This window comes from Brachyistius frenatus, unplaced genomic scaffold (assembly GCF_029030835.1).
Source record: "Brachyistius frenatus isolate BFR_SWC_R1_liver_20210118 unplaced genomic scaffold, ASM2903083v1 Contig_79, whole genome shotgun sequence".
In the NCBI taxonomy this organism is placed as follows: Eukaryota; Metazoa; Chordata; class Actinopteri; family Embiotocidae; genus Brachyistius; species Brachyistius frenatus.
The window spans coordinates 862,821-888,538 of NW_027210678.1; the positions used below are offsets into that span (position 1 = coordinate 862,821).

At 44.6% G+C, this 25,718-nt stretch overlaps 1 protein-coding gene across 3 annotated transcripts; it reads right to left on the reverse strand.

Moving 5' to 3' along the window:
* Window positions 1–838: 838 nt before the first annotated feature.
* Window positions 839–25,009, reverse strand: LOC138626894 (enhancer of polycomb homolog 1-like). Of its 3 annotated transcripts, XM_069708884.1 has the most exons (15): window positions 24,417–25,009; window positions 22,005–22,100; window positions 12,690–12,849; window positions 10,286–10,431; window positions 9,062–9,268; window positions 8,291–8,439; window positions 7,973–8,120; window positions 7,683–7,847; window positions 7,247–7,336; window positions 6,590–6,738; window positions 6,065–6,507; window positions 4,676–4,797; window positions 4,451–4,589; window positions 3,513–3,870; window positions 839–2,756 (listed from the first exon to the last, which is right to left on the reverse strand). In XM_069708884.1, exons 3-15 carry the CDS (start codon window positions 12,787–12,789, stop codon window positions 2,684–2,686), a joined length of 2,289 nt encoding a protein of 762 aa, XP_069564985.1. In that variant the 5' UTR covers window positions 12,790–12,849; window positions 22,005–22,100; window positions 24,417–25,009; the 3' UTR covers window positions 839–2,683. The 3 variants fall into 3 exon arrangements, with proteins under 3 accessions (XP_069564985.1, XP_069564986.1, XP_069564984.1); XM_069708885.1 differs by lacking the exon at window positions 24,417–25,009 and having other exon boundaries at window positions 22,005–22,162; XM_069708883.1 differs by lacking the exons at window positions 22,005–22,100; window positions 24,417–25,009 and adding an exon at window positions 19,811–20,258.
* Window positions 25,010–25,718: the final 709 nt, after the last annotated feature.

Consider the following 25,718-nt stretch of genomic DNA (forward strand, 5'->3'; position numbering starts at 1 on the left):
CTCTCCTCTGGCTAAACTCATCTTTTTATTTCCTTACAAAGCTTCTCTCTATTTCCTCGTCTTGCAGCTCGCCGTCTTTCACGTTTTCATTACTCGTTTTTTTAAAGACGGAGCAGCTTTTTTTCAAAGCAGCTTTCCAGCTCCTGCTTCCAGTTCTTAAGTCATCACATCATTATAATACAAACTGGCTTCACGTTTAAATGCATTTATCATGTAAATTGCATTTTTCCGTCCGTCAGCTCCGTTTTCCCGCGTCATCACCTCGAGGCCTCGACGTCTCGGCTCAACACGCCGTTGGATGAATTTTGGCATTCAAAAGAAATTTGGTCACATTTTTCTTTGACTAGTTTAAAGGGTGAATTTAATACTTCACTTAATACTTCAAAATGTTAATTATCTCTTCGTTAAATGTTAAAAAAGCAAACAGGCTGTGTTGCTGTTTAATGAGATGAAACCTTAAACTCCAAGAAAAGGAAGTAATTACTGTTGATCAGTGAAAACTGGAAATTTGTGCAGTTTGATGATTTAGTTTTTGGAGACGTGAGTTTTAGAAAGCAGGAAGTCGAAGTGGATTTAGTTTAGATGACTTTGATCAATTTATATTAAATAGCTTTGATCTATCTTGAATACTAAACCGGCTTTGAGATCATGTTTTTTTCTCTTTGGGGACATTTCGTTGAGTCTGTATAGATGTTGTGTACCACTGTAAATGTATATTTATGTGACAATAAAGGATCAATTAAAACAGCTGATCATGTTAACATTAACAGCAGCTCATCAGAAGTGAAGAAACCGTGAATTAAAAGACAGAAACAAACGAGACGTGCTGGTCGACACATAATGCCCTGGATTTTTATTTCATTGTGACAATTCAAGAGGATTTGGAGTCTTTCCTGTGTGTGTGTGTGTGTGTGTGTGTGTGTGTGTGTGTGTGTGTGTGTGTGTGTGTGTGTGTGTGTGTGTGTGTGTGTGTGTGTGTGTGTGTGTGTGTGTGTGTGTTGGAAGGGTCTACAAAAACAAAACAAGTTCATGAATGGACCGGGCCACTGGAATGGGCGATATGGGATTGTGGTACAGACAAAGAAAAACTACAAGTAGCCTTGTTCAGTACCAAACTCTTCACAGAAGAGAGCAAGTTGTTTTTTGTTTATTTATTTTTTTAGGGTTTTTTTCTTTTTCCCCAAATGAAGGCACCCGATAATAACGCGTGGTTGGTTCGTGGCCTTTCAGCCTTTCTGGAGAGTTGCTTTTTTAAATTAAACGAGAAAACTGTCTTTTCTTTTCCCCCCAATTAATACAAGTCGTCTTCCTTATTACAGAGAAGCTGGAATGATAATAAATGACAGTTACTGCATTTTTTTTTTTATTTTTTTTTTACTCCCTTATAGTTTTTATTTTTTTTTAAAGATCAACAAGTAACAAAAGAATGAAGTCTTTTGTGAGGAAATTTAACAAAAAAAAAAAAAAAAAAAAAAAAAAAAAAAAAAAATGGGGAGATATAAAAATATTTTGTTTAAAAAAAAAACAAATTATAAGGAGGTGGTGGATTATAAAAAAAAAAAAAAAAAAAAGTAAATACGGCCATCAGGTGCAAACCAGACACCAAAAAAAAAAATCATATAAAAGCAGCATCAATCAATAAAAAAAAAAAAGGAAGAATTATAATAGTGCTTAGATACATCAGAAGCAGCAACGTCTTCTGGGAAAGTCTTCATCCCCGTTTTGTTTTGTTACTTGTCTCAGGAATAATATACGTATGGAAGAGCTGCATGGAGACGGATTCAACCCACCGACACGCTGATGCCTACAAACAAAAACACCGTCCGCGTCGACGCTCGTTTCCACGACAACATCGTGGAAGAAACGCTCCACGGAAACGGCCATGTTCACGACATTCCCCCCAAAAAACGTTTTTTTTTAGTTTTTAAAAAAATCCATCTTAACACTGACTACAGCACGGGGAGCCGGTGACGGGTTCAGTGTATTAAAAAAAAGTGATGAAAAAAAGAAGTAATGACATGAACGTGGGGGGGAGGGGGGATAAACGTCTGTAAACACGGCACAATAAATAGATCAAACAGCAGGCTGCGATGTGATGACACATTTCTCTCGCACCAGTTGCAGTTTGTCGTTTTCTCTTTTTAATTTTGAATTTTTTTTTAAAATGTTTTTTTTGTAATATCTCAAGTGCAAAACATCACAAATGAACAATTCTGTATTCAAGTAATGTTATATACAAGAATGGGGGGATGGGGGGTATTACAAATATGCAGTACTGTACATATAATTGCCATATTAAGAATTTACAGACGATCTCTTATTAACAGTAACAAATAGGGAGATGTGTGTGTGTGTGTGTGTGTGTGAGAGTGTGTGTGAGAGTGTGTGTGTGTGTGTGTGAGTGAGTGTTTGTGGTGGTGGGGGGAGGAGGGGGGGGGATAAAAAATAAAATTGTACGAGACGAGCATTGCAATTAAGTCCCAAAACGGTTGCCGTGGAAACCCAGCCTTGCCGTGCTCAGTCCACCACCACTTTGCATTCACGACTAACGAAACGATGCATAGCACCTAAAAAAAACAAACAAAAACAAAAAAAACAACAACGACGACGACGACAACAACGACGACGACGACAACAACAAGGAGGAGGAGGAGTCAGGTTCCTCCGCTCTGCGTGCCAGCGGCTACGTGACCTCCATGGCCACTGTGTTCTCTGATAGGCTGCTCAGTGCTGGCTTGTCTTGTTCGTGGTTCTCCCTGAAGGGGAAGAGAAGACATGGAAACACGCCGTTAGCACGAGATTTAACGTTCTAATGTGTCTATAAAAAACTAAAAACGTCAACTTGACAAGAGTTTACCGGCTTCTGTTTCTGGCCTTTTACGGAGCGGAGAGTTTTAAATGAGGCCGTTTAAAAAAGCAAACGGTGAAATGAAACAAAAAAACTAACGAGAGCAAAGTGCCAGCGAGAATATAAACGCTAAAAAGCGCTACGCTGCTAACGTCTGTTTTGACCCGACGAGGAAGCGAGAAGTCAAAGTAGTTTACGAAAAGTGTGAAACTGGTCCACGCAAAACAAACAAACAAAAACTGTCCTAAGAAAAAAACACCTTCTAGATTTAAGTCCTATTTATCGTCTTCCAGCTGCTGAAGTAAACATCTGTCCACTCTTTTGGGAGTAAAAACAAACCGATAAAGCAGGACGGAAAAACTCAAACTAAAGGCGTATTTTAGCTGATAACTCTCTTTACACGTGAAACATCTTTGTTCTAAAATACTCCGATGCTGCGTTTAAGGACCGTAATCGCCACTTCCTGTTTTCTCTTCTACGATCGATACGGCTGCGAGTTAAAGAAACCAACAAAGAGCTGCATTTTAAACCAATAAAAAAAACAATCGCATCAATAAAGAAAAATAAAAAAAGATTCACTTTAAACGAGTTCATTTACACGAAGGTTACAGTTTTAGGTTTTCAGAATAAAAGCCTTCCTGTGAGCTGCTAGTGTTTTTCCCACCTGGGCACGATGTCCAGCGGCGAGGTCGTCGTGACCTTGGGTTTCTGACAGTTGGCGGTTGCTGCGTGGGCGAGCTTTAAGGCGGATGTCGACATGGTGGCGCTCAGCGTCCGGGGGGCGTGGATGCGCTTGGCGGCGGGAACTCCCAGACGGAGGCTGTTGTTGTTGTTCCCCAGCAGGACCTGAGTGGCGGCGGCGTTGGCGGGGTGCGTGGTGCCGTTGTTGTTACTGGTGGCGGAGGTGGAGCTGGTGGTGCAGGAGGGGTGGAGCGAGGCGGGTGTCGGGGCAGTGGTGGGCGGAGCCGGGGCGGCGGGGGATGGGGACGCTGTGCTTGAGAGGTGCAAGCCCTTGTAGACACCTGAGGGGTCGAAAGGAGGAGGGGTGGGTGGTGGTGGTGGTGGTGGGGGGGTGCAAGATTTTAATTGGAGAAAAATCCTGAAATTTGAACTTTTGTTTTTCTTCTTTTATTAAAAGTAGAGAAAGGAAGCAGCTTATTTTTCAGAATAAGAGTTGGCGTCCTTCAGAAGAAGCTGCTGAAGGTCGTTCATAATTTTCTGCGGCGCCACAAAGAAAACTAAACTTTTGAGCTTCAGCTCGGAGACGCTCGGTCCCGTTTCCACCTGAAACCAAACGTTTGTTTGAACGGTGTCGGCGGGTCGCTGCTGCAGGTTCTGATCGGGCTGCTTTATTCTCTTATCAGCGCCATCGTGGGGCGAACAGCTGGAATTACTTCGCTCTGTCTGCTCACTTAGTTTCAGAGTCGCTGCGACGCAGGACGTTAAATCCACGCGCTTTTATTTTGTTAACTGTATTTTTCAAAATAAATCGGTAAAGATGTTTCCTGAATAATCAAACTTTATATAATAAGGATCGCTGTGACGGTGGTCGTCTTCACAGATGACGGAGCCGACCGGCGGCCGTGTGGCGAGCCGTCCTACCTGAGGGGGAGAGGATGCCGTTGACTCCGCCTCCCAGGGCTAGCTCCTCCTTGGTTTTTAGAGCCAGCAGTTGGTCGGCGGTGACGAGGGCCGAGGCGGCAAACTGAGCGCTGGCCTGGTCCAACGTATTCGCCAGGCCCTGTCGGGGGGAGGGAGGGAGGAAGTCGGGTTACGGAGGGCGGGGACACATAAGGAGAGCGTAACCGTGGCGACCCGCAGACTCACCTGTGTGCTGTTGGCAGTGGCGTTGCTGTTGGCTTGCTGTTGCAGCTGGATCTGCTCCAGCTGCTGCTTCTGCATCAGGGCCAGCTGCTCCTGATGCTGCTGGTACTGTTCGGCTGTGAAAGCTGAGAGCGACAACAGTTGGGTTACGGATCTGGGAGGCGGACACGGACGCAGCACACGCGTGTGCACACACCGGGAATAATTCACGCCACGCAAAAACACACGGAGACAGTCGAACATCTGAAACACCGTTTGAGGTAAAAGTCAACACAGTTTCTGACCCAAAAACATTTTGAAGTTCAGATTCATTTTAAACATAAAAGCTGGCCTCCATATATTGATATTAATCATTCACACCTGTAGATATCAGAGCACTCACCTGCACATTGTTTCATATTTGAACTCGTCCTCTACATTACTTTCCCTCTTTGGTTGTGTTTTTTGTTTCAGCGTAATTACATGAAACTTCGTGACAACTTTCAACTTCAATTTGTAGAAAACTTTAAACAGTTTTGGATGTTGTTGTTTTGTTTTTGCAGAGCTGCATGTAAACATCTGTCAACAGTAATCTGATTATTCCAGTAATCAGATTTCGTTCTGGCGCCTCGTGTGAAACATCGATTGGCTTCTTCCTACGACTTCACGAGCTCCCAGAGACTCTTCATCGCTCGTCCTCCTCGTCTGGTTTTAGCTGTCAGACGCATTTCTTAAAGGATCTTTTGTTCATTACATCTGAATTAAATTCTTCATGCGCATTAAAACCTTCAGCAGCGCCGGTTCGGTCCGTGTTGAGCGCTTCACGCCGCTCCGTGTCTGCAGACTGTGAGCAGCTCATCATTAATGTTTGAAATCCAGCTTTAATGAAGCGGATGGGAGGCTGCTAAGCTACAGCTGAAACACAAAACCTTCACAAGACGCAGCTTCAGAACCGACGCCGGTCCGGCAATTAAAACGGTCCGAGCAGGAAACGGGAGCGACGCGATCCAGGAAAAACAAGGAAGCTGAAACCGTTCACATATTTACACTTTACTTGTCGTTTCATGTCAAACGGATCATTTGGAGTTTTTCAGGCTGCTCGTATTCAAGAAATTCTTCTCAAACTCAGCAGCCATTATTTCTTCTATAATCCAGACAGTTTGAAAAACAACCCGTGATCCTCCAGAGGAAAGACTTGTTCCCCTTTGATGAAGCTCTCACCACCCGGACAAATAAAAGGACTTCCTCGGCCGGATCCACTCGGACTGAGAACCAAAGTGTGTAAATGAGGGAACTTTAAAGAGCCTTTAAAATGAGCTCGTGTGGCTGCAGGAAAAAGCAGAAACGCTCCAAAACCCCAAACAGACAAATAATGAAACAGAAACCCGACGCTTGTTTGAACCTGACACTTACCAGCAGCGGGTGGGGGCGCAGGGACGGCCCTGCCCGGGCGCTGGCAGCCGAACGGCGGCCCCCCGGCGGTGGAGGCGGAGACCGGGCGCCTCAGGCCTCGGCTCAGCCTCCTGAACAGCGGGTGGGCGTGGTCCAGCTCGTGTAGTGGTAGTGTCCGTGGTCTGAAGTGCCTCCAGCGGCACGACTTTATATTCAACAGTATCTGACTGAGGTCCGTGGACGAGGGGGAGGAGCAGGGGGGGAGGGAGGAGGAACTTCTGTCCGAGGTATTCGTTTCTGAGGTACTGGCGATCTTGTCGGTGGCCGGTGAGCGTGAAGTAGTTGTAGGAGGAGTCGGAGGAGGAGGAAGAGGAGGAGAGGAAGGAGGAGGCAGGTGGAGCGTCTCCGGATCCAGTCCGTGGAAAACGTTGTCGCAGTCCGTGTAGGCCCGGTCCAGCAGCACCCTGAGGGACGAGGAGAGGGGTCAGAGGTCGTCTACAGCGCCGATGTAAATAAAAAAAATTAAAAACGAGAACGTTCACCGACCTGCCGCCTCGTCCCACGCGGCGCCGGGCCATGCCCAGGCAGCGCCGCGGCACCGTGAGCGTGGTGAGACTGTAGCGGAAACGAGCTTCGGCCACGCCGCCGTCCCAGGGAGCGCACCACGGCCAGCCGCCCAGCCGGTCCGGACGAGCCTGGAGACGGACCACAACGTCAGCGCCGCCGCTCATTGGACTCAAATCTACTCAAATGTGCTGCAGTTGACTGAAACTAAAAACCTGAAACCTCAGATCGGAAAAATAAAAGTAAATTTAAACAAACTCAGCGATATTTGTGGGAGCTTAAAATGTTTTTGAATTCCTGCAGTTTTTCCTAAAAAAAAAACATCGTGATCAGAAGCTGTACTGAAAGTATTAACGGCAGAAAGTAAATCTGTTCAAACAGAACCGGCTTCATTAACACAAATAACAGAAAGACTCTGCTGCTGTTTTCATCATCAAATAAAACTCTGGAGGAAACCAAAACATTAATGATCTCACTAAATGCTTCTTATAACAGAAGGAAGTGATTAGATATTACTGCGCTAAAATATATTTTATACACACACACGTCTGTTTTTTTGTAACTTTTATCTGCAAGTTCAATAAACAAGTAAAAAAAAGAAAGAAGAGAATTAATGTGCTCTGTAATAAAGCGTCTTACGGCGTAGTACTGGCAGCCGGCCTTCCTGCGAAAGGCGTAGGCTCCGTCTGGGTCGTTCTCCTCCTCCGCCTCTGAGGAGCCTGAGTGCAGCTGTGGACGGAGAGGTCAGAGGTCAGAATTTATAGCACGAGTGAGCCTGCTTTAAATATATTTCAACCATGTGGTTTTGTAGTTTAGAGCTGCGACGAAAAATACAAAAATCCTAGAAGGTTTCCAAACAGTGAAAAGACACGCGGATAAAAACACTGTTGTGACACTAAATTCTGGTGAAATAAAATGCAGCCAAGGAAATATATTCAGTCTTGTCTGTTCGGAGCAGAACTTCCTCTCCTGCTCAGCAACTTCCTCTAGTTTGCCAGCGAATTTCAGAATCACTTTTTCAAGAAATAATAATAATAGAAAAAAATAAGGTGACGTACAGCTCGGCGTTGCGTACCTGGGAGAAGGGCTCGTCGTCCGAGCTGGGGAAGTCGTACTGGTTCAGGTCCTTGGCGTTGAAGACGACCGGACCGGGGTGGTGGGGGGTGCCCGACGACAGAGGCAGCACCTTCTGCTTCTTCTCATACTTCCTCTTCTGCCGGGGAACCTCCGTCTTCTCGGGCTGGGAGGAGAACGCAGGAGACACTTCATCAAACTTCATTTTATTTCCTTTTTAAAACCATAACACTAAAATATTCGTGTTTATAGAGGCTGAAAGGTTGTGAACATAAAGTTTGGAGTCCTCACCTTGGACTTGTAGTCCTTGAGGTCCATGTGGTCCTGGTGCCGGTACTGGTTGGTGAGCGGGACCAGCGGGATGATCTGCGGCCTCACCATTGCCCGCTCGGCCAGAACCTCTGCCATCACCTCGCCGCCGAAGTCCGACATCACGTTTCTGGGAGAGAGAAGAGACGGTTAGTCAAACTGTGTGTGTGTGTGTGTGTGTGAGTGAGTGAATTAGTGAGTGTGTGAATTAGTGAGTGTGTGTGTGTGTGTGTGTGTGTGTGTGTGTGTGTGTGTGTGTGTGTGTGTGTGTGTGTGTGTGTGTGCGCGCGTGTATCATACCTCTTCTCGAAGATCTCCAGTGTGAGGTGCAGCAGCTCTCTCTTGCTCTTCTCCCTCCTCTTGATCATCTCCAGGATGGTGACGGCTCGGCTCAGGTCGCGCCGCAGCTTCAGCATCTTCTCGTAGGACGCCTCGTCGTTCTTGCGGTTCTGAGCGTCGAAGGAAAATATAAAATCATTATGAAATACACACAATAATAAGAACATGTGACATGCTGCGTAACTTCAGACGAACCACGTCAATGTTTTTAAAAGTAACTATCTGATTTATGTGGCTTAAATGTGGAAATAAACATCCTGGAGAGTTTCTATGACGACGCCGAACATTCATAAAGTTGTTTGCAGAAAAGTAAACAAACTCCAGAGATATTAAAAGTTACCATCAACACTAAGTTCATCAAATGACCACATGGTGGCACATACGTCCTTCACATGAGGGGCCGAGAGGAGAAACGATGTCACAGACTCATTCGTCCACAGAATGCCACTAAATAATGAATTAGTGATAAACGAAGACTTTATTTTTAAAGAAGTGAGGTCTGATGAGTTATTAAACCCTTTTTGTAGGTTAGGAAAGTGTTTTTTTTTATGTCTCCAAACATTTCAAAGATTCAGCAGAGCAGACAAGAGTAATAATCTAAATGCACAAGAGATCTCACACATTGGACTGCTGCAGGATGAATGAACACGATCGTTGCGGAGTGTTTACAGAGCAGCGAGCTGATGGAGATCAGATCAAGCTTCAGACAGACCACAGGTAAAAACCACTGACCTTCCTGGTCTGCATCTTCTCGGTGCGGCGCCGGAAGGCTACGTACGGGTCGCCGGTGCTGGAGCCGTCCCGTTTCTCCTGCTTCACGTTGGGGATGAGACAGTTGGCTTTACTGTTTTTCCTCTTGCGGCTCCAGTAGTCGAAGACCTCCTTGATGAGCTCGTCGTCCTCCTTCAGCAGCAGCTTGGCCTCCGGGAGACTCACGAGCTGCAGGAGGTGAAGAGGAGGAGGAGTTAGGTTTGGATTAATGAAGGACGCAGCAGCGAGGAGGTTCATGGTCATAGCATCAATGGTTTTAAATTAGAGTTCCCATTTGTGATCACAATAATTCCTGTGATTTTACCGCAAAAAAAACATCATTATCATAATCTGTGATGAAAGTATTAACGACATAAAATAAATATTTTCAGACAAAACTCACTCCATTAACACAAATAACTTCTCATTTACAGTCAGAAAGAGTCTGCTCCTGTTTTCATCACCAAATAAAACTCTGTTCATCGGAGGAAAATGAAACAAGCTGAAAACTCAGAAGCGACAGGATTTGTGATTTGTTTTGAAATGTGTTCTTCACAATAAAACGATGTGATTAAATGTTTGTGATCAAAGGAAGTGATTCCATATTACTGGATGTTAAATGAGTTTTCTCCACACGTCCAGTTGTCAGAGACGTCTCTTTATTTGTTTCATCCAGCAGGTCTATGTGTTGAATGAACATGAATTAAACAGCATCTAAAGCTCTTATTTTGACAGCTGATGTCGTCCTTGTTTCTATATTCCAGTCACAGACGGTCTGTTCTGGAAACATACGCAGCTTTTAGGACCTTTTAGCAGTTTTTAGGATTTATTTTTGTAACTTTTAGTCCCATGATTCTCTAAATTCAATAAATACATCAAAACAGATTAGAACTAAAAATATTTCTGTGATGACACATTTATCACAGTGCTTTAAAAAAAAAGAAAAAGTTTCTTTCTTTCTGAACTTGCTTTAATTCCTGCAATTTCACCCCCCCCCCCCAAAAAAAAAAAAAATCACTTAAAACTCCACAAATTCATCATGATTTTTCTTTTTAAATACGCCACAAAATCAAACATATTTGATCGCAACAATCACAAAAACTCAAGTGAAATCCTGGAAGAACTGACTATTCAAATAGTGACTGTTATTCTGCATCAGAGCTCATTGTGCATCGTGTTTCAGGTGTGGAGATAAACGGTGCTCACCTGCTGGCCGCTGCCTTTCTCCAGCCTGTCGATCATCTCCTCAAACTGCAGGAAGCTGATCTCCATCTTCTTTTTCAGCTTGTTGACGAAGGCGTCGTCCTCCGAGTCCAGGTCGTAGTCCGGCTGCTCCGTGTCCAAGCTGAAAGCTGCAGGTGAGAAAAAAAGAAGTCAAAACTCAGCTTCTCGGGTCTGAAAACGACTAAAAGGCTTTTACAAAACACTTTGCGAAGTTCAGAAGACCTCAGCGCTTAATCATCACTCTGAAATGACTCCGTGAACTCTAACATTCAGTTACTGCAGGAGATGCAACGACACAATCTCACTTTCATCCATGAAACCAGAGCAGAAAATACAGTTTCAAGTCCCATAAAACCAAATGCACACAGACGGATAAAGAAGTGGTTAGTTGATAAAGACAGTTGGATCAATGCAGATGGCTGCTTGGCGATACGTCCAGAAGCTCAAACACGTTTCAAACAAAGAAACACATTTATGGTGTCAGCTGACGACATGCATTATAAATAGTTTTCTGTGAAAGCTAAACTGTAAACAGAGTTTGTGCTTTTGTGTGGCTGCTGGAAACGCAGCAGATGGTTTGATTTCTCAGCCGTCAGCGATGAGCCAGCCGGCTCTGATCTGCAGCGTGAAGGCGACGGACAGCCGAGGGAAACGGGAGGGTCGAGAAAACTGCTTACTCAACACGCCGCGACACGGACGACTGAAGACTCCTCATTGTTCAACACCCCGAGGACGCTGCAGGAGTTCAAACACGGCCGCCGGAAAACTCTCTCACACTACGGAAAACCACCTACGACTCCCGAGCAGCTTATGTTTGAGTCCCACCGAGTTAAAAAGGCTCCCGAGTGTTTACTGTACTGCAAAAAGCTGAATGTAAACCTATTAAATGAAACAGCGGAGCGAACGGGAGGGTTTAATAGCAGGTCGTATTATTTCAGAACAAGATAAAACCCCAAACACGTGCAGAAAATATGACTCCACACAGGACTGACAGAATAAAAGAGGGATTTAAGAGGACGGTCGGAGGAGCAGATGTTGGACATGAAGGTCGGGGATGCACTGGATGATTATTAAGCTTCATTACAACAGATTTGCCCCCTCAGTGAAGGACTGCCTGGAGACGGGCTGCAGCTAATGAACAGTAAACATTGTGTGGGAGAGCGTTCGGTTGTTCAGGGGGGTTTGTAGAGTTGTAACTTACTCTACCATCTGTTCCTCTTTAAATGACATTTAAAATGTGGCTGTGAGTGAATTAAATTCCATTTTAAGGCCCCCAAAAACGGTGCGGCATCCAACACCTGGTGGAGAGGAGAACGGCGAGGGAGGGTCGCAACACCCGATGCAGGTTTACCCTCCGAAATGTGTTTAGTTCTAGACAGTCTCAGGGTACAGACAGACCCGACACATCTGACAGCTTCTTTAACTTTGCATGAATGTGCTCATGAAAGATCATAATGCAAACTGAACATCAGTCTGGTGTGAATATATTCCAGTTTTCCAGTCCGTCTCCATCCTTGGAGTTCTTCAGACCATCGTCTTGCATCTCTTTTGAGACTCTGAAAAACTCGCAGCCTGCAGCATATCATCAGCGGCCATCATTCATCAGTTTTATTCTGAGAAAGTGAACTATGTTATTAATGAGTAAATCGGTGAGCTCACTATCATCCGGGTAATTCTGGAAGTTTTGAAATTGTAAAATTCAGCATCTTTGTGCACACAGAACTTTAATTCAATTCTATTTAAATAGAACCAAATCACAACAGATTATTTCATGGCATTTAACAAATTAAAGTCCTTGTAACAGAACTTGAGGATTATACAGAGAAACAGAAGCAAGGAAAAACTCTTAACAGGAAGAAACCTCCAACAGAAGGAAAAACTCTCTTTTAAAAGAAGAAACCTCCAACAGAAGGAAAAACTCTCTTTTAAAAGAAGAAACCTCCAACAGAAGGAAAAACTCTCTTTTAACAGAAGAAACCTCCAGAATCAAGCAAAAAATGAAGATGACATCATAGTTTAGTTTAGCGATTAAACGTGTCAAACCATATTCTCGTACGAGCCTTCAACTTTCAGGTGCTAAAACTGATCTGAAGTTAATTTTCTTTTTCGCCCTCTGAGAAAACTTCTATTTGACAGGACAAAGAAACATTTGTCAGTCGAGCTGCCGGCTGAGAACAGACTCTGATTTTAGCAGCAAATTGCTTTTTCTTTTGAGGAACAGTCGCAGCGAGCAGTTGCAACACCAGACACGGTTACTGAACTAATCTCACACATTCATTTCCTCACGATGTCGTTACTGAACCAGGACCAGCTGGCAAACTCTGCGACTCCGACCAACACACGACAGCCACGGCCACCGTCTCTGCATCGTATGCGTTGCACTCACGCTGTAGGTGAATTAGCTGCTTTGGCATCTTGTAGTCTCCGGGGTAGAGGGAGTCGTAGTAGGTGATGTTGCTCTCCGCCTCGGGAACCGGGATGACCATGTTGTCCCGCTTCTCGCCATAGACCTGCTGCGCCGAGATGGCCCGCTGGAGATGGTGTTCCTGCAGACACAAGAGACAGGTGAGACGCCTGATCTCCAAACAGAAGCCTTTCCCTTTAAACCGTCGAGGTAAGCAAACACGTTAAAAAGTTCCTTCACAGGATTGGAGGGTAATAATAATAATAATAATAATAAAAAGATTTCAAAATCTGTGTGATTTTCTGCAGTCTTCCTCAACTCGCATTTAATTCACCATTAAAAGAAAATTCATTTGTCAGGAAATCACTCTCGAAGCATCCAAGCAGCATAAATCAAGTCAGGTTAACATATTGAACATTATACAAGTAGTTCTGAAGCAGCGATCTGATTGGTCAACTGAACATTTGGAACAAATCATCATGACATCACACCCTGCTCGTCACTAGAAATATCACTCCACCTCCTCAATGGGAATATAGAATTAGAACTGAATTTCATACAGTATGTAATATAATGTAGTTTCTACTTGTTATAGGTCTATTAAATGACCCATTTGGTGAAGTCGGGTCTCCTTTGGTCCTTTTTGGTCGCTCTGAGCACCCGTACCGTAACACCACGGATAGACCGTTTTTTTGTTTTAACATGACACGGTGCTAAAATGTTAAAAACACACGAGTCCATGGATATCTTTGTTCATCAGATATCTTTGCTCCAACCAGACTGAGCAGTTTAGTGCTTCTATGTGCTGTATTCATTGAGTTTGATCTCTCTGTTGCTAGGTGGTTGCTAAGGGTCGGGCTACTTCCGGGAGTAGTAAACACTGCACACGTTGCATCAGTCTACCGATTGTTTTTCCAGTTCCAAGTTTTCACCCCACGTGTTGCCATTATTCAGTCGGTGCCAATAATGACGTTAAAGCAAAGCCTCTCGTGTAATATTGCTTAAATATGAGCTTAATGCAGATGTATGAACATCGTGGTAAAAAGAAAGTGAGCTACAGAAATGCCAAACTGTGTTTGAGGTACTTTAGAAACAGAGTTTGCTTCTAGTTTCTCAATAATAACGCTGACAAGTTTGTTTTTCTGCTGCTCAGCATGGATCAAATATCAATATAACAATAATAAATTTAAAAAAGCCACAGCCAAACAGCACTGGATTGGCCTGCTTAACAGTTGGTGCACGTTACTCATCAGTTAGCGGGGAATGAATGAAGCATCTGAAGCATCCTCCGTGTGCTGCTGCAGCTTCAATTATTTCAAAATGTCTGCAGGAAAGTTCCAACTCCTGCGTGTGATTTCCTTTTCTCTCCCAACATCAGCAGCCATCTTTTAAACTTTGATATTTACTTGTTGTTGTGCTGTCACCGTTTTACAAACAGCTCCTCTAAAAAAGAAGAAAAGAAGCAAAAACAGTCACAAACTCCTTCACACCGATTTGTTGGACGTTTGTGAACAAAGCTGCAACATGATCTGCGGTGTAGTTTGTCGCAACACGCTGACTCATGCAGACGTACACTTTGTAAACCTGCTGCAGGAGGAAGCAGATGATTATCTTCCTAAACAATGAGGGGAACATTTGGCATCAAGATCTCGTGACAACAGCAAACAGCCAGGAACCAACGGGGCTGTTTTCAGACGGTTGTAATCAGAGAGGCGATACGATCACCGCTAGGAGGGTCAGTAAAGTCGATATTACGGCGGAGTCCCCGACAATAACGCGTGTTTGTATTTCTGTTATCATCAAATGAGAGTTGTTATATTGCGTTTTTTGCTGCGTGGGAGCTTTTTGTTTCCGGATGACGAAGGATTGAACGAGACGCCGCCTTTGGACTCTGTAACTGGCATTTGTAGACGTTCAGAAGTATCTTGGGAGATTTGAGCCAGCAATAATAAAAAACACACACACACACACAAACACACACCAATCAAGCAGTGGCAGCGAATCAAATCACAGCTGGAAGCTACGGACAAAAGATGAGTAGATAAAAGATGAACAGGAGGACGGAGATATTTCTGATTGCACAGCGCACACGTCTGGATGGAACCACAGACTGTATATAAAGTGTTTGTAGCTTCAGGTCTGTAAAATGGTTCTGATCCAGAAGTGTCTTCAGCTGCAATACCAGCGAGTGCCACTAGAGGTCGGCTCCAAAAAGCCTCCGGCTCCATAGACTCCCATTCAACTTCTGTCATCAAATCCAAAGTGAATAAAATGTGTCCATCAGTTATCTCGGTGTTGTTAGCTAAAGTCACTCCTTCTTCTTAGTTTTCTGGAGGTCCATCTGAAAATAATCCCTCATTCATTAGAAAAGAAGATTCAAGAAGACCTGGTTTTGGGGGCGTGTCTGTTTGATTGACAGGTCTGTGGTGCAGTCAGGTTACAGCTATCGGTGGGAGGGACGTAGTATCGTCAGGTTTCCGATCAGATCGGTCAGATCCACCGCTGGCTCCTCCCCCAGCTCGTCCAAATATGGTCACTTCCTGCTCTGAACTAGCAAGATGGTGAAGGACAGAATCTGAACTGGAGGCTTCATAACGCTCACAAACCGACGGGTGACATCACTGCTGGTTCCTGATTGGCTGGAACAGAGATAGTAAAGGGTCGGTTTAGCATGACCTGATAATGGAACCATATTACAAAACAACCAGCCTCTGACTCAATCTTTTAGTTCACAAGATTTAAATCCTAAAAGCTGGAAACTACTGAGGCAGTGGGAGCTGGATGGGAATCTGAACCGCCACCCAATCACCGTCATCTCCAGACTGTAGTCATTGAGGATTATCAACCTGCAGTTGCTGTGCCGACCGGCTGGTTGGTTTCCTGGCGGGCTGCTTGTGTGAACAGTCAGTAATAGTAGTGCAGCCTTTTGGCCCGGAGGCTGGGCGGCGAGCCACGGCCAGGCAGTCTGTCAACAAGGCAGCATGCTGCCGGCTCGTACAGCAGCTCTCTGGAGAGAAAGGTGTGTTTATAGTCTCCCTCCCACTACGCTTGTGTGTGTGTGTGTGTGTGTGTGTGTGTGTGTGTGTGTGTGTGTGTGTGTGTGTGTGTGTGTGTGTGTGTGAGAGCTCAAAAGAATGAATGTGACACTGCGAGAGAACACTGATCCATTACAAAAACGAAAAAACAACAACAACAAGTGACTGCCTGCTGCCAAAACAATCAGTTGTAGTCATGGTTACAGAGGAGGAAGTATCAGACGGCTTCATTCAGATTCAGAGAAATAACACATGTTGACACTCGGCCAAACACTGAAGACGTCTCTGCTTCCTGTCCAGGGAACGTGGGTCTTCACGCCGACTGGGCGTCACCTCCGGGCGTCCAACACACTTTTAAATCCACTCCTAACAAATGAAAGCTGGTACTTTTCCGACAGAGGTTTGATTTGTGGTGTCGTGATTTCAATTTACACCATGATACAGCAGATTTTGTATTAAATGCATTAATATCTTGGTATAACTATAGTAAAAAAAAAACTGACATCTGCCAAACTTCTGTTGTCTCTCTGCAGACTCTAAGCGTTCTGACTTAGTCTCCTATCAAAGCTGCGTTTCCTCAGACTTTAAACCATTACAGGTGTTTAAGAGGTCTGATATGAAGTCTTAACTGTCTCCGTAATAAAACAATATAAACATGTAGGTGAAGCCGGCACGACTCCGCCAGCAAGAAGACTCATAAAAAAAAAACTTGATGAGATTAATTGATGTCTCCGGTTAACGACATGTTCCATCAACACCGAGCCGTCTTCCACACGGAGGATTTTGAACAATAACGAAGAATAAAACTACAGCAGAATTATCATTATTAAAGTGTGCAGCTTCTACCAACAACTCACAGCAAAAAAACAAAAACAAAACATAAACACGGTGGAAAATGAAGCAGTTTTCTCCTCTAATGAGGACACGTTGCAGTTCCACGGGGTTTTAAAGCAGAGGGTCCTCGACGCCTTCGCCGAGACCTTGAAGACACAAAGCGCCGCTCTGCTGCAGTCAGTACTCGCTTATATTCTACCGACAAGGAGGAAAACAGCTTCTATCCACCAGCCGAGACCGCAAAGCATCATTTCTGACCGACGTTTCAGAAATGCCACGTAAATAAGGCAACGCTTATTAGAGGAAACTGCTTTACTGAATACAGTGTCCAAAACATGAGAAAGTCACGTCTTTCATTTGCACTGCAATGTGGTGAATGAGAAAAACAATTACACTGAATTATTACTGGTTGTCATTTCACATTTTACAGCAAAAAGGTAATAAAAGGATGTTGGGAAAGTAAACTTTCATCCCCTAATGTTTTTGCAGACTTCAGCATTAAATCTTATTTTATCATTTCCCTGAGCATCGCGGTCGTTAACACCTCCGCAGCCCGTCTTCCTCGAGGCCGGCGATTATATTTTACATTTACTGTGGTTAAATCTGCTCTGAGAATGAGGATGCTCCCTCAGACGAAGAGACACCTGTTCTTGTACACCTGCCATAACCATCCATGTTCCTATCAGACTCCCGCCAAACGGTGAAATAACCCAAAACCTTCATATTAAACGGCCTCGAGCGAAAAACAACACCGGCTGCCAAAAACCCCGATCATACAACGTGTTTGTTGACCTTCGACCAATACCGAGTCAGACGGGGGTGAACGGTCCGACTACAGAGCATTAAACAGGCACACACACACACACACACACACACACACACACACACACACACACACACACGAGTCCAGAAATAGCCTTCTAAAATGACCACATCGATCACTGTCAGGTCTGCTAAGCGAGCCAGCCTCCTCCTCCGGTCTCGCCTCCTGACAGCTACCGTCCCAGACACTGTAAATGCCACTTAATGTGATGGACAGCCGGCGGGGGAATGTGTGTGGGGGTGGGAGGAGGGGGTCGTCTGGTGGGGCTGTGGAGGGATGGGTAAAAGCAGTTTTCCGTGCGTGCTGTGGGATAGTAGGAGGTTTACATTCAAGTTACAGATGATGAACTGAGGAATTTTCCATCCAGCAGATTAATAATGGTGGAAAAATAAAATAAAGTCTGTGTCAGCTCACAGTTGTGCAATAATGCAGCGCAATCAAAACACACCGGAAAATTACATAAATTCACGAGTCATCCTGAAGGAGTCTTTTCCAACTGAGGCTTCCTGAGTCGGCAGACTCACCGTGGAGTCGGACCGGAAAAGAACCACCCTGGTTAAATGCCCCCCCCCCCCCCCCCCCGCAGTCACACCACAACAAAACTGTCAACAGGACACTGACTGGACACTTTCACTATCCCAGCGCGCCTGCAAGAGACTTTGGACAGGTGACATGCTCCACATTCCCATCCAGCAAGAGCACACGTGAGAAACTGGTGGCCCGCCAGGATGTGTGTGTGTGTGTGTGTGTGTGTGTGTGTGTGTGTGTGTGTGTGTGTGTGTGTGTGTGTGTGTGTGTGTACAAGATCTGGCATCGAGGACAAACACAACAGATGCCTGTGGGTTCCCACCAGGCTGCAGCAGGGCCGCAGACACTGACCTCACTTTCACCCGGACGTAAACACAAAGCGTCTGGAACCAAAACAAACAGAGGCAGCATGTGCTGGGGGAGGAAAGAAGGGGGGAGGAAGGAAGGGGGGGAGGCGCAAAAAACATGTGAAAATTACAAAAAACACATGTTTGACAGTGATACCACTTTCGAGTCCGACAGCAACAGAGGAAAAAGTGAGACTTAAACAGCACTGATGGGTGGGTGGGGGAGGGGGTGGAGGGGACAGGTAACGCCACACGTTCACCTTGCAGGCCGCTCAGTGGGTAAAAAAAAAGCGGTGCATGTTTTCTTTGGTGGTTCTCAATGTGTAAACATGCAAAAAAAAGATGAGACACCTGTTTCCAGGATGCTTTCAGGAACGTCCTGCAAACAACATCCAGCAGCACAGCGCAGATCAAGAATGAGTAACAACAAAAACAAAAGCATTTCCATCACAGAAATTCATTTCCAAATGCGGAGCGGCTGGCATCGGCCTTCCTCTTATGACAATATGACTGTTACATAACAGAGCCCTCCAGCTGAGCAGACTTTGAAGTGACAGCCCCCCCCCCCATCTCCTCCAGAGCTCCACGTGCTGGTCTGCCATCTGACACAGTGAACCCCTGACACCTCCGGAGCCCATATTCATCTACCCCCCTACAGATAAATCACAGCACCCCAGTGGGATGCAGACTGTGTCTCAGTGGCTGCAGCATCCAGAAACAGCCCTTAAATGCTAAATAACAACAACAACACCTGATTATATACAGCTGCTTTTTTAGATGGTTAATTTCACATTTTAAATAAAAGATTTAATGTCAACAGTGTTTGTGACAACACAGGCTTGTTATACTGTGAGAAACCTCTGCAGGTTAGCGATGATAAATGTTCAAACAATGGTTGTATAGTTGTTGCAATAACTGAGACGACAGCTGCATTAAACTGTGTTTGATCACAACCCTCCAGAAACATCTGGATCATCTGGAGAACTCAATAACGGAACCTTGTTTCTAACAACACAAACTAAAAGGAGCTAAAACACACAAACTGTGTCCATACGAGACGACCAGGACCGTCTTCCCTCCAGTGTTGACATTTCTGTCTGCTCGTGGCTGAAGATGCCCTCATGTGAAGCCGCTCTAGCGCCCCCTTGCTCTGGTCGGCTGCAATTACGCCAACACAAGCCGCCCCCCCTCCCCCCCGGTCCTGACAGGCGAGACACAAAATGTCGGCATCGCTCAAGTCACATGACTCCTTTGTACTCAGAAAATCACCTCGCACACAAATGTGCCGGTCAAACCGAGCAATTTTATCCAATACTGCCCCGGGGCGTCCCCGCCGTACCCGAACATCAGCCCGGTTCCCGCCGAAGTGCCGTTTACGACACGAATCCGTCGTGTTTCTGTTTGAGGAAAAAAATTGGCGGCCATTTTGTGAAAGCTTGCGCAGAGAGAAAAAAAAAGAGGGACGCCTGTGATCATTAAAAAATAAATAAAACGAAAGCGTATATTTTTAAAAAATGTCAAACGGTTAAAGCATACCGATTCCTCTTCTTTCTCCATCCCCGTCGGCATCTGCGGCACCGCCCGGTTAATTGATGCATATTCGTGTAGGTCGGGTAAATCCTCACAGCGGAAGACGGGCAGCGGCTTGGACGCGTCCAGCGCCCGCGCACGAAACGACAATTTACTCATTTTCACACTTCGAGATGCGATTTAAATCTGTCCGATGTCCTAATATTCACAACGGTGCCGAGTGGCGCGTTCATGGATGGTTCTGGGCGGTTAATCTCTGTTCTAACGTTCGAATGGTTGTAGCTTGTATTTAGGGCGTCGCCAGCGGAGCCGGGGGAAGGCCCGGATCTCGGTCGCTCTCTCTCGGACTGTTTTTTTCCGACGCTCCGCTCCCTAGCGTTGGTTCAGTGCGCCATGGACAACATGGCGGACATTTAAAACTCTTTTGCTGTGTTTCGCTCGGAGCGGTCCAACCCCCAGTTCGCGGACCGACCATTCCCACACGGTCCCGGGCGCTTGCGCGGTGCGGGGGTGGGGGGAAGGGGGCATCTCTTGCAAACTAAAACTCCTCTACATACACACACATCAGTTATTAAATAAACACGGCACGGCCCAAATAAACCCGACAAAAATAATAATAATAATAATAAAAATATATATATATAACGAGATAATTTAATAAAACAAACAAACAAAATATATACTGCAAAAATACAAATATAACTAGATAATTTAATAAAACAAAAACAAACAAAATTTACACTGCAAAAATACAAATATAACTAGATAATGTAATACAATATATATATATAACGAGATAATTTAATAAAACAAACAAACAAACAAAATATATACTGCAAAAATACAAATATAACTAGATAATTTAATAAAACAAACAAACAGAATATATATACTGCAAAAATACAAATATAACTAGATAATTTAATAAAACAAAAACAAACAAAATCTACACTGCAAAAATACAAATATAACTAGATAATTTAATAAAACAAACAAAATCGACACTGCAAAAATACAAATATAACTAGATAATTTAATAAAACAAACAAACAAACAAAATCGACACTGCAAAAATACAAATATAACTAGATAATTTAATAAAACAAACAAAAACAAAATCTACACTGCAAAAATACAAATATAACTAGATAATGTAATACAATATATATATACTGCAAAAATATAACTGGATAATTTAAGAAAAATAATTTAAAAAATGCAATAATATATATTTCCAAAATACAATTTAAGTAAATAATTTCATAATTTTTTTATCCAGTAATATATACAGTAAAAATAAAAATAAACAATTTACTAAAAACATCCAAATTAAGATACATATTTTAAAAGGAAAAGAAATAGAAAAAGTTATATATTAACTAATAGAAGGAAATGAAGTAAAAAATAAATACATTTATAAGTGGGGCTACTGGAGTACTTCAAAAGTTACAAAGAATTATCTTTTTTTTTTATTTCACACTACTTATTTTAAAAAAGGGGTTACTTACTATAATATATACATATAAAAATGTATTATTATGTTTACATAACAGCATTTCCAAATTTGTTTTTACTAAAAGTCTCAAATCATGGCACATTAAAGATCATCTGTGCAAATATATTCTGCTCTATTGCTTTTTCTTTTCAAAGGAAAGTTAAAATAGGTTTTGCAAAATTGAATAAAAATAGGAAAAGACAGCATAGCAACAATAAATGCCTTTAAAAAGCCTCAAGAAATGTACTCACAACACTATAATAGCAGCACTATTAAGTAAAATACAACTCTACTTTGAAGATTCCATTTGCGGTACGTTCTTTTATGCTTCGGTGGAAAACAGGAGGAACAAAAAAAGACATTAAAACCAACTGCAGGCCAACGCCCAAAATACCAGAGGGTTATGTTCCTGCCAGCTCAAAGACCGACTCAGATCCACTGGACCTTATCTATCGCCAGTGATCCTACAACAACCCCCTATAAAAAAAATAAAAATATAAAAAAGTTTCCTCCAGGTGAAACACTTCAACGTGAGAACAATGCTGCCCTCTGCTGGTCGGACAGGCAAAAGATCAAGTCTCCAAACGGGTACTATCAGGACACTTTTTCTGAGCACTGGCATCACAACCACCAAACCAAAAGACACCTTCAAATGTTGAGTTTTGCAGGTTAAAATCTCATCTTACGACCGTTAAAACACCTCACCTGTTGGTGATGATGACGTCATGTTTATCCAGGCTCCTCCCACTGAAACCAACGTTTTCTTTTCATCATTAAATCCTTCGACTGCGCCGTGACGACCTGCCAGCAAACGAGACGGACATTTAGTTTTTCACCTTTGGCTCTCAAACTTTCCACCATTCTTGTCTTCATGTTTATATCGAGTATCAATATTAAACCTGTAAAAAAAAAAAAAGTCTGGTTTTTTTCTGCAACGTAGCAGAATGTGAAGGAAAAAAAACATTTGATGCCAGTTAATACCTCATATATGACAAAAAAACACTATATTTTGAAGGTCCTGATCCTTATTTGGGCCACGCTGGTGGGTTCACCAATTGTTTTCTGTCCATCCATCGCTTGGGTCCATACTCATGGATTCCTATGAAATACTGGACAGATGTTCCCCAGAGGTTGAATCCTCCAGCAAGAGGTGGACATTTTTGGGGTATTTTTGTGTGTGTAACGTCTCGACGATTTTAGAAACCTAAAGACTTTGGTGATTCCTTTTACATTTTGCAACACCAGCAGGTTAAAAGTCATTATCGGTGGTTGAATCATGACATTTAGTCCAACGTCACGTCACAGCGTTTTTGATTTTGAGGCTTTTTGAGGATCGACATTTTATCTGTCACCATCTTGTTTGTTTTGGAACCAGAAATTACCATATTTAGATGAGCTGGGTAGGAGCGAGTGTGTGTGTGTGTGTGTGTGTGTGTGTGTGTGTGTGTGTGTTTGTGTGTGTGTGTGAATCTGGACACTGTGCCCCGTCCACCTACGCTGGAAACCTGACTCAACCCTTCAGCCTGTCAATCAAACAAACACCCCCCCCCAAAAAAATAAGTAAATAAATCTTCCTACTTTTTCGCACCACGATGACTCGTGGAAAACATCGACTGACTTCAAGAGAGAACTTGATGCTTTTTCTATTGGAGTTTTCCCGCCCCTGGTGGCCCTCAGTAGTATTGCACTTTTAAGACACTTTCTTGTTAGCTTCACTTTTCACTAGCCGGGAGCTACGTCCATTTTTACAGACGGAGTAGGAGCCTCTTGCGTGAACACATCCTGTTCCTATTTGTGATATATCATCAGTTAAATGTCCTGCTGTGTGGTAGCTGAGCTCGCTGCCTTGATGTCATTGGCTGTTTGAAATGTGGATGTGTGCATGTTCGTGTGTTAAAGACGCAAAAAAAAAAGAAATCAACATGTCTGTTTTATTTCTGTAAAACAGGAAGCACTGTGCGTCTCCTCTTCAGGTACACTAATGTGACCTCCTGCTGTGTTCTGTGATTATGCAGGAAAAAAATAATAAATATTTCAGTCCTCTAAGTTAGTGAGCTTGACATCTATGCTGGTAAAAAAAGACCCAGAGACAAAAACAACAGCACTTTCATACCTCACATACTTCCAGCTGTGTGGGTGGGGTTCGTCCCACTACACCCCCCCTCCCCCCCAGATATTCACAGGAAAAAAACACCAGAAAACTGATTTAGTTTGTTGTGATTTTTCCAGCTCACCTGCCGAGTTTTAAAAACCACTACAATTGTTAACTAGTAATGACGTCACAACATCGAGGTGGGCTATAAACAGCAGCTTCACCTTCAGGCCACATCACTTTCATAAAAGCTCTTCATCTGGGGGTACCAGGGTCCATGTGATCCAGACCCGTGCAAGCCAGGGCCAAAGCAGTTCCCAGGCGGACCACAGGAGCAGCCGGGCACCGTTCAGCCACCTTAAGATCCACCAATGGTACATTTCAGGAGGAAAACAAGCCCTTAAAAACAGACCATGATGTAGGGAGCCGGACTCAGGGCCTCCGGCGGGGTCCTCCCTCCGGCGGGGTCCTCCCTCCGCGGGACTCAGGGCCTCCGGCGGGGTCCTCCCTCCGGCGGGGTCCTCCCTCCGCGGGACTCAGGGCCTCCGGCGGGGTCCTCCCTCCGGCGGGGTCCTCCCTCCGGCGGGGTCCTCCCTCCGGCGGGGTCCTCCCTCCGGCGGGGTCCTCCCTCCGGCGGGGTCCTCCCTCCGGCGGGGTCCTCCCTCCGGCGGGGTCCTCCCTCCGCGGTTCGCTCGTCAGATGAACCGGATCCTTTCACAGGTTTTCCGTGACTGTCACAACTAGTTTTATACAACGAGGCTTCGGCTGAATCGATCGATGACAGCCGCCTCCTCCTCCTCCTCCTCCTCCTCCTCCAGTCCACTAAAGTGATCAGGAACTTGTTCTTTTTGTTGTTGTTGTTGTTTACTGCTGAATTGCATCCAGCTGACCTGACTGAAACCATCTCATGAAAACACTGATCACGATGGACCTTTCCTCCTTCTCCTCCTTCTCCTCCTTCTCCTCCTTCTCAATACACCGAGCCTCGACTCAAGTTGGACAAAACATGACAGAGAAATACTCACGGAGCGGAGGTGGAGGTGGAGGGGTCGGTGGAGGGGTCGGTGGAGGGGTCCGGGGTGGAGGAGGGGTCGGTGGAGGTGTCGGTGGAGGTGGAGGGGTCGGGGTGGAGGAGGGGTCGGTGGAGGGGTCCGCCGGGGTGGAGGAGGGGTCGGTGGAGGGGTCCGGGTCGGTGGAGGTGGAGGGGTCCGCGGTGGAGGGGGGGTCCGGGGTGGAGGAGGGGTCGGTGGAGGGGTCCGGGTCGGGTGGAGGGGTCCGCGGTGGAGGGGGGGTCCGGGGTGGAGGAGGGGTCGGCGGCGCCCCGGAGACAGATGGAGGACATTTTTGAACGCGAGTCAGAAGTTAAAGAAGACGACAGACATCGCGACGCAGCTAGCCAACTAACATGGACGTTAGCCGCGCGGCTCGTTCTCCCTGTTGGGTTCATCAGAAAAATAAAAAGAGCAAACGGTCCTCCGCCGGTGTCCGGGGCAGGAAGAGTGTCCGGGGCAGGAAGAGTGTCCGGGGCAGGAAGAGCCCGCTGTCCGCTCCGTGTCCACCGGGTTTGTCCCCGTCGCCGCTGAAACTCGAGCTGGACACCGAAGTGTCCTGTTGGGGGTTAACAACTTTACTGTGAAAGACGCGCTCTGATTGGCCGGCCGCGGCCACCAATCAGAGCGGAGAGCCCTGGGCTCGTGGCGTCACGCGCCACGGGGGACGGGACGGGACGTGATTGGCTGGCAAAACCATGACGCGAGCTTTAGCTCGTAGCTAATTTACATGCTACGATAAGGTCGTAGTTTTTACATCCGCTTTGTTTTTACTTGTATTATTTTACTTGTTATTTTGTAGGTTGTTTAATCTCATTTATTTCATCCTTTAAAACGTCTGTTTGTTTCAGTCGCTTGTTAAAATGAGCTGTGATTTGTTCTTTATTCTTTTAGTTCACTATAAACACTAACTGATGCTGGAGTACATCATGTTTTTCATTAGGCACCAGAATAAAGAAAAAAAAGTCATGCTGTATTTTACCTTAATTTTATTTATGTTGGGTGTAAAACAGCTATTACACCTTTATTCTATTAAATAATGATGTTTATTTTTTTTAAAGATATCCACTATTGTAACTACTTCAAGGATGCAATCCTCTCTTTAAAAAAACAACATTAAACTGAAATACCAAGGATGAATAATTAAAAACTAATTTTAATGCCACAGCTAAGATAATTTTTTTTTTTAAACCCAGTTAATCTGGTGGACTCATTTCTAGCAGCTCAGTTTCCGGAGCCTCCGGCTGGTCAGGATTATCTATAAATCACTGATCAATA